The sequence below is a fragment of the Pteronotus mesoamericanus genome, unplaced genomic scaffold, assembly GCF_021234165.1.
Source record: "Pteronotus mesoamericanus isolate MK-2021 breed Mesoamerican mustached bat unplaced genomic scaffold, CSHL_Meso_final scaffold_476, whole genome shotgun sequence".
NCBI classification, from domain to species: domain Eukaryota; kingdom Metazoa; phylum Chordata; class Mammalia; order Chiroptera; family Mormoopidae; genus Pteronotus; species Pteronotus mesoamericanus.
In genome coordinates, this window is record NW_026555318.1 from 462254 (window position 1) to 470323 (window position 8070).

The window sequence follows — 8070 nt, forward strand, 5'->3', positions numbered from 1 at the left end:
GAGTGGGAGAGGCGCAGGGAGGGTTAGGCTCCAGCCTCTGGACCAGATAGCGCCTCTTTGGCCCCGCCCACGCCCTGCCCCGTGTTGTGTCTTCAGCACCATCTCAAGGCTGCACCCTCTGGCAGTCCCCAGCTGGCTCTCCCCACTCTGCTCTAAGGTCAAGGCAGAGGTGAGCCAGCTGTTTGGAATGCCCTTCCTTAGTTGGACAGAGGTGAGGCGAAGCTTAGTAATCGTAGGTGTGGGCTCCCAGGTGGGCCCTGAAATCCCTGGGCAATATCCCTGTCCCACAGAGAGGATGGTAACTTCTAGAGTTTGCTGCAGAGGGTATGAAAGGAAATGCTTTGGGAAGGCATTCTCAGTTCAGAGGTCAGGGAAGACAAGGCAAGGGGGCGGGGAGAAGGACCTCACTCCGCTGTCCACGCTCTAACCCGGAGCACTCCAAGGGGTCGTAGCAGTGACATCAGACAGACAGGCCTGGTTCATCAGTTTATTAAGTTGTATTGAAAGAGTACTTTGATCCCAAATTTGGGGGTGGGCTGGGGGAGGACAGCTCACTTCCCTCCAAATCTCTTTCCCCTGATCCGACTGGCAGGTCTCGGGTTCCTTCACCCAGGCCTGGAGACCTCTAGTGACGCCTGCCCAACGCCAGACCCGGAACCTGCCCGGGGCCTGGCGTTTGGGGAGAGCATGGCCTGGGGTGGTTCATCTGTCACAAGGAGCCAGCCACCCACCGGGGGTAATGCTTGAGGAAGAGCTTCTTGGCCAGGTCCACAGTGTCACCTCGGGGTTGGTTAGGATACCTCCGTGTAGTGAGGACAAAGGTTTGCTCCAGCTGGAAGGCATCCTTCTCAAACTGGTGCTGTTGGAAGGGGACACCTTGGACGAGGCTCTCAACCAGCATGTCCAAGAAGAGTCGCCAGCGGGGGGTATAGTAGTCGGCCACCAGGCCGGCCAGCTGCTTGTTGGCGTAGTCTAGAATGTTGCCCTCCGGCCCCCAAAGGGTCAGCTGGTAGCGGCTGTTCTGTTCATAGAAGTGGGCCTCGGCCTCACTGACCGCCGCTGCCCGGGCCTGCTCCAGCCAGCTGCCCAGCAGGAAGTGGCGGTCACTAGCCAGCAGGTCATCCAGCGAGGGCAGAAGCTCGTAGGCCAGCATGCCTGCCGCCCGCAGCAGGGGAACCAGCTCCTTGTTCCGGTAGGCAGTCCTCACTTCCTCGTAGTACAAGCTGACCAGCTCCTGCACCGCCTGGCGACTGATGTCCACCAGGTCGTAGCGGAAGGCGGGGCTGGCAGCCAGGGTGGGACTGGCTGTCAGCAGCAGCCGCCAGGCCTCAAACACGTCTGATCGGTTGTACCAGACTGTGGTAACCATGTGCAGGGACGGCCGCCTGACCAGGGGGCTGCGATTGTGGCCACTGCAGGCCTCGCCGGAGCAGTTGTAGACGCTCCTGAGAAGTAGCCTCCATGCTGCCTCTGCGTCCCCTTGGGAGGCCCCATACCGCCGGGCTGCAAAGCTGGTCGCCCAGGCCCCCAAATCTGTCACTGGGTCCTTCCGCCAGCCCAGCTCCGCCATGAGGGCATAGACCACCTCGTTCTGGCCAATGCCTTCGGGGGCCATGCCCGTGCCGACCATGGTGGAGTTGGGGAAGAGGCGGGCGGCTGCAGGGCCTCGGTTCACGGCCTCCAGGGCCCCAAACAGGCCGTGGTTGCCCCCGAAGTTGTGCAGCATGCACCAGATGAACGGCTGGCCCTGGAAGGAGGCTGTGCGCTTGTACACGGGCTGGCTCTCAGCAAACAGGTCCAGAACCAGGAGGCGGCCACGGGGCACTGCCCTGAGCACAGCCCCCACCTGGGCAGGGCCCCAGAACTGGGGCTGGTGCTGGAAGAGCCAGCCTTGGAGGAGCCATACAGCGTCGGGGTCCACTGTGGGTGGGGTGAGGGGGACAGAGAAGAGGGGTGATGAGAAGAGAGGAGAGGTCAGGAGGACACTCACCCCATTCTACAGATGAGGAAACAGGGGTCCAGGGAAGTTTAGTGACTACCACAGGACGCCCCCCTTCCCCGTACCATGCCCCCCCGCCCCCGCCCCCTGCACCGGCGGGCACTTCATGACACACACCCTTCCTCTCTCCTCCCCACCAATGGGAGCTCCAGCTGGGCGCTGTCAAGCTTTGTGGAACATCTGAATTACCCAGAGGGCTGGTTAAAACACACATTCCTGGGCTCCAGCCCTGGTCATTCTCACTCACGAGGTGGGGGAGGGAAGGGAAGGAGGCTGGGTCTGCAGATCTGACGGGCTCTGTGTCCCCTCAGACTTGGGGCAGCGCTGTTCAAGGAACGCTGAACTAACCGGTCCCCTCCCTGCCGGACACAGAGGCCTCCCCGCCGAGAGGCCTCCACTCCTGGCCTGGCTCCTCTCCCCCACCCCCCTCCCCTGTGAGCAGCAGGAAGGAGCGCTGGGTCCCCATTTTTGCACCAGGAAGGGCACCTAACAGCTTCGGGCACATTCTCCAATCTCTGGCCTGGGTTAAGTACTCAGCATGGAGGTAGAGACCAGGTAAAATACGGGGTGGGCAAAAGGAGGTTTACAGTTATAACGTAAATGATAAAATCATTAATAAATAATAAGAACAAACTCCGTGGTTTAGGTATTCACAACTGTACCCCTACTTTTGCCCACCCCTGGATTTTCAACAGCCAGCTTTCAACGGCGTTTTACTCCGGGCTGGGCATCATTCCACCGAAGAGGGAGCCCCACGTTATAGACGAAGCCACTGAGGCACTGGGAAGGAGGTGACCTGTTAGCAGTCACACAGGCAGGAAGTGGCAATGCCAGAGTGTGAGTAGGTTGACTGGCTCCAGAGCTCACCCCTCGACCAGTCTGATCGCATGGGGTGACGTGTGCGTGCAAGGGCTCGGCAAACTGTGAAGCGCTACGTGTCACAGTCAGGTGTTGTTCCCAGCCCCCGAGGGTCCAGGGGCTCCCCTGCCCAACCCCCCGGCGCCAAACCTGTGGTCATGGCCTGGTAGACGGCGGCAGTGGCCGCGGCGAGGTAGGCGGGCTCTGAGGACGGGGGCTGCATCTCATTGAAAGTGTCGGCCCCGTAGATGTGGTCCGTGCCGAACTCCTTGGTCACCTCCCGCAGGAAGAGGCTCCCCACGATGGGGAACAGGGGGTCTTCCGGAGCCAGAAGGAAGGAGCAGGAGTAGGAGCAGTTGAAGTGTCCCCAGGTGCCCAGCTGGGTGACATTGACCTGAGGGAACACCCTTGTTGGGGGTGGGAACAGTCCAGACATTTACTGGAGGCTGACACGGTCTTCATGACCAGCCCCACTGACTCACCTGCAGCTCCTGGAACGCACCCTGGCCTCGCAGGCCTCTGAGCCCGTGCGCACACTGTGCCCCGGGCCTGGAGTCCTTCCCTCCTCCCTCCCTGCTCACCCAGCTGGTCACTCCTTGGTGTCTTTTGAGTTTTACCTCATCTGGAAAGCTTTCGCTGTCTCCCCCCTCCCACTGCCTGCAGCAAGCAGCACTCATTTTTCAAGGCCTGGGCCAGGACTGCCCCTGCTTGGAACCCTTGCTGCCCTCCTTCCCCAGGCAGAAGTGACCTTGACGGAGAGGTGGGCCCTATCTAGGTACCGTAGCCCCACCCACCTATTCCCCCCCCTCCAGCAGGAACTCAGTGCCCCTTTGTGGCCGCCTCCCCAGGGCCCAGCACAGAGCCTGGCCTGGCAGCCCCAGACAGCCCGACAAACGTCTGCTGAAAGTATGCATGAGGCTCCTGCCACCCACGTGGAGAGATGGAGGGGTGGCCGGGGAGGCTGGCAGCGTGCACGGAGTACCGTGAACGTGGTGGTGGCAACGGGGTGCTCGTGGGCATGAAGGGGGTGGTAACCAATGCTGGGGGCGCCAGCAGGGCTTAGAAGGAGGGCAGGTCTCAGCCGGGCCTGGAAGAAGTTTCCCAGCCACAGGAGAGGATGGGGGCAGCACAGAGGAGCAGGAAGGACAGACACCAGCGCACCCCGACTACCGCTCGGAGAGCTGCCTTTTGCTAAGACTCTGTGCCCAGCTGTGTATATTTGTATTTTACAAGTGAGGCAACTGGGGCACGGAGCAGTCACATAATCTGTTCAAGGTCACACGGCTAGCAGGTAGCAGAGCCAGGAGTCAAGGCAGGGCTACATCCAGAGCTTCAGTTCTTCTTTACATCATGTCTTGCAGGAGAAAATAAATCCCATCTCTGAGCTGAGCGGGTGAGGGTGGGGGGAGCCTCACCTGGTTATAGCCTTGGGGACATGCCCTGCAAATGCAGGCAACACGGGGGTCATGCCGAAGGAGCGCATGCGGTCCAGGATCCGGTGCTGAGAAGAATGGGGGGAGCTGGTGAGCATGGCCCGAGATGGGAGGCCTCCCTTCCCTGGGCACACAGGGTCCTCAGGGTCTACCTGAGAACCTGATACCACCCTCCCTAGGCTTGTTACTGTCCAGCGCAGTTCTGCCCTGCCCTTCCCCATTATTTTACCTGCAGGTAAAGCTGCTTGAGGTGCCAGGAGCGGGGGAGGGGCCCACCCCAGGTGTGCAGGTTGCCCATGCGCCCCCAGGCCAGGAAGGCCGGACCAGTGAAGTGCTCATCGATCTCTGACTGGGTCAGGCCCAAGGCCAGGTACACCTGCAGAGGAAGGCAACCCCCACACACTTAAGGACACTGATCTCCATTCATTCATTCATTGGACAAACATTCACTCATCTCTTGTCTGTGCTGTGCCCTACGGTGACTCAGACAAAATGCAACCTCTGCCTGCAAGGAGCCCACAGTCCAGTAGAAAGATATCTGTGAACTGGTGAGTTTACTACTACGTCTCCCTTGTCACACAGGTGAGGCGAGGCACAGAGGGGCTCTTGCCAAAACAAGGAAGGGGCCTCAGAAGGCTTCACGGAGCAAGGCTGGCTGGAGTGATGGGTGAGGAGAGCTTGTGGGGAGCCTGAGCACCCCAAAGTTCAGCGAGAGCCCTGGGGGCCTGGGGATGGAAGCTCCCAGGTCTGGCAGAGACTGAAGGTAATGGGACACTCCTGAGTGTTAGTGGCAGGTCCTGGCCAGACCTGCATTTCAGAAAGGGCACTCCGGCGAGCAGAAGCGGGAAAGCCAAGAGTCCTGTGCAGAGGCTCTTGTGGGGGTCCAGGAGGAGGGCATGAGAGCCTGAACTAGGGCTGTGACTGAGGATGAAGAGGATGAGGCAGGTCAAGAACTGCTAATGAGGCAGAATCTGTAGAAGCAGAAGACTGACTGGACACGGGGCAGGGAGGGGAGCCCTGGTTTCTCAAAGTGCTCACAGCAGCGCCGCGCTGGGGTCCAGCTCTCGGTAAGCGTTCCTCCGCTTGTCTCAGCGGAAGCCTGTTTCCAGAGGGCTGGAGCCATCGCGCCCGCCACAGACACTTCCGGAGCCCTTATTCTCTGTGTTCCTGATGCTGTGCTGATGAGGCGGTGGGAGTCGGGGGCGGGCTCCTGGGGTGGGCACGTACCCGCTGCCAGATGGCCTCCTGGCCGCTCCAGGCCAGCGCCAGGTTGATGCCATTCAGTGCCATCCAGTCAATCTCCTGTTCCCAGCGGGCCCAGTCCCACCACACGAAGGAGTAGCTTTGCGTACACACGTTCTGGTAATAGCGGTACCTGCGGGCAGGGGCGTGAGCTGGGGTGTGTCCCTGATGCCCATCATCCCGGAAGAGCTCAGGAGGCTGCCTGACCCCAGATCTAGCCCAGAGGGGAGGAGCTCCAACTGTGGCCCCTCTACTGTTTCACTTGGGGATATACCCCCCACGGTGGAGCTAAGGCTCAGGACCTGAGCTTCTGAGGTGCCCACCCACCTGCCCCCAGCACCCCTTCAGGGCTCTTGAGCCCCGCAGATATCTGAGAGCATGTTCCATTCAACTCTTCTAGAGTCCCCACCCTGTGCGGAGTGCTGCAGCGCCATCAGGCAGAGTTGGTCCCTGCCTCGGAAGGGGTAACACATCAGCTCCATGCAGTGAGGGAAGAGCTAGAACGCGGGCCTGTGAGAGGGGTATGGGTCATTCCTCGGGAAACACCTTCGAAGAGAGGGTGGGGAAGCAAAGAAATGGCATTTACCGATCCCCAATTATGCAAATTCTACTCCCATCACCGTGCAAAGCCTCACAACCAACACTGCACGGCAGATGTCATTGTTTCCATTTTTTTGGGGTGGGCCAACCAAGGCTCAGAGAGGCTGAGTGACTGCTCAAGGACACACGGCTTTTAGAGGCTGAGGAATAGAGTGAATAAATGAAGTGTAGTCACTGTAGGCAAACTGCTAAATTACTAAAATCAAGCAGGTTGAGACTTGGGGAAGCAAATTCTATTTATTCTTGTTTTAACTTTTGATCTTTCCGGTCCTGCATCAATGTTTGGATATCTAGCGAACTCCAGATAACCCTTGGCTAACTTAAAGAAAAAGGTTCACATGCAGCCCACAGTCTTACCACCTGGAACCCATGCAGAGGTTAAGAGTGCAAGATCATTCTTTCAAGAATGTACCTTTTACAGCTAGGGCCGTACCACCCCGAACGCGCCCCATCTCGCCTGATCTTGGAAAAATGTACCTTTTACTGTAAGAACTCTTAGCTTTTCTTTCTTCTTGGAAACACCCTAGACTATTGCTTAGTTGTGTTACCAGTTTATAAACCCTTAGACCCTTGAATAAACCTTTATCACTTATTTCTACCCAAAGCTTCTAGGTTCTTTTTTGAGTTAGGAGGACAGAGCAGTGCTAGGAGGATCCGAAACCAGAGGTCTGCGGCCCTCAGGCTAGCGCTTCCTATCCCGCCCCGAGCGCGGGGGTGGGCCGGGGCTTCAGGGAGGTGTGCACGCGGGCTGCAGGCAGGTAGGCGGCTGCGGCAGGGGAGCCGACGGGCGGGTCCCGCCGGTACCTGTTGGGCGTGGCCTCGGTCAGCTCCTCCGGCACGGCGGGTAGCGGCTGCGGCAGGTGCAGCTGAGAGCCCGACCAGGCCACGTGGCAGCCGCAGAAGTCGCGCAGGTAGCGGTGCAGCCCCGCGGCAGCGGCTACGCCCGTGGAGCCGAGCACCCGCACCTGCGCCCCGGCGCCGCCGCCGCTCAGGCGGTAGGTGTCCAGGCCGGACTCGGCCGCCAGGGCGCGCTCCACTGACACCGAGAAGGCGGCCGCTGGTCCGGGCCCCAGCAGCCGGGTCAGTAGCTCCCGCACGGCCTCCGCCTCCCGGGCCTCGTCCCCGGCCCAGGAACCCTCCACGGCCAGTAGCAGGAACCCCAGAGCCGCGGCCACCGCCACCACCTCCATGGTCCAGCGGTGTCAGCCCCGCCCATGGAAAACCTAGTCGGGACTCGGGCCTAGCGGGCGGGACAGCCTGGGTCCAATCAGCTGCGGGGTTTAGGTCACGTGGAACCGAAGGTAAAGTACCCGCAGGCCGCAGCGAGACTGGGCTTCCGGGTCCCAGACCGCAGCCTGAGGGTGTCTTCTGACTGCGCGTGGTGCAGAAGCGCGTGACCCCAGCAACGAAGGGAGTCTGGGGCCGGTGGTGGCCCGCTCTCCTTCACAAGCGTCTTCAGGTGCGACGCTCTTTCCCGCGCGAATCGCTTTCCTTCCACTCATCCAAGCACAGCCACCCCCCTCTGGGGGGGACCTAGAAACCAAACACTCGTGTACAGATTTCCATTATAGTGGTGATGCTCTGAAGGAGTACAAGGACCTAAGGCTTCCAAAAGGAGGTGACATTTAATCTGAACTAAATTGGGATTGACTAGGAGAGAAGGGGGCCGCATCCGAGGTAGAGAAACCGTCTCTATGAAGACCCCAGAAGGATTAAAAAAAAAAAAAAAGGACTGGGCAGATTTGAGGAACTAAAAGATGACGCACACAGTTGGAGGGGCCACGGGCCATGGGAGCCTGAACTGGCGGTGGGGCAGGGCCTGGTGGACTTGGGAACGTCTCTCCTTGGATCCTGAAGGGGTGGCAGCAGCGGCACAAGACAGGAGTTAGTTTCATTTGACATGTTGAGCAACTGAGGGCCAGAGAAAGGAAATGACTC

General features: G+C 59.7%; 1 protein-coding gene across 1 annotated transcript; it reads right to left on the bottom strand.

The window, feature by feature from the left end:
- Positions 1 to 388: 388 nt before the first annotated feature.
- On the bottom strand, positions 389 to 7336 carry NAGLU (N-acetyl-alpha-glucosaminidase). Its single transcript, XM_054593873.1, has 6 exons — positions 6937 to 7336; positions 5518 to 5665; positions 4520 to 4666; positions 4273 to 4358; positions 3008 to 3264; positions 389 to 1920 (listed from the first exon to the last, which is right to left on the bottom strand). Exons 1-6 carry the CDS (start codon positions 7320 to 7322, stop codon positions 710 to 712), a joined length of 2235 nt encoding a protein of 744 aa, XP_054449848.1. The 5' UTR covers positions 7323 to 7336; the 3' UTR covers positions 389 to 709.
- Between the last annotated feature and the right edge of the window lie 734 nt (positions 7337 to 8070).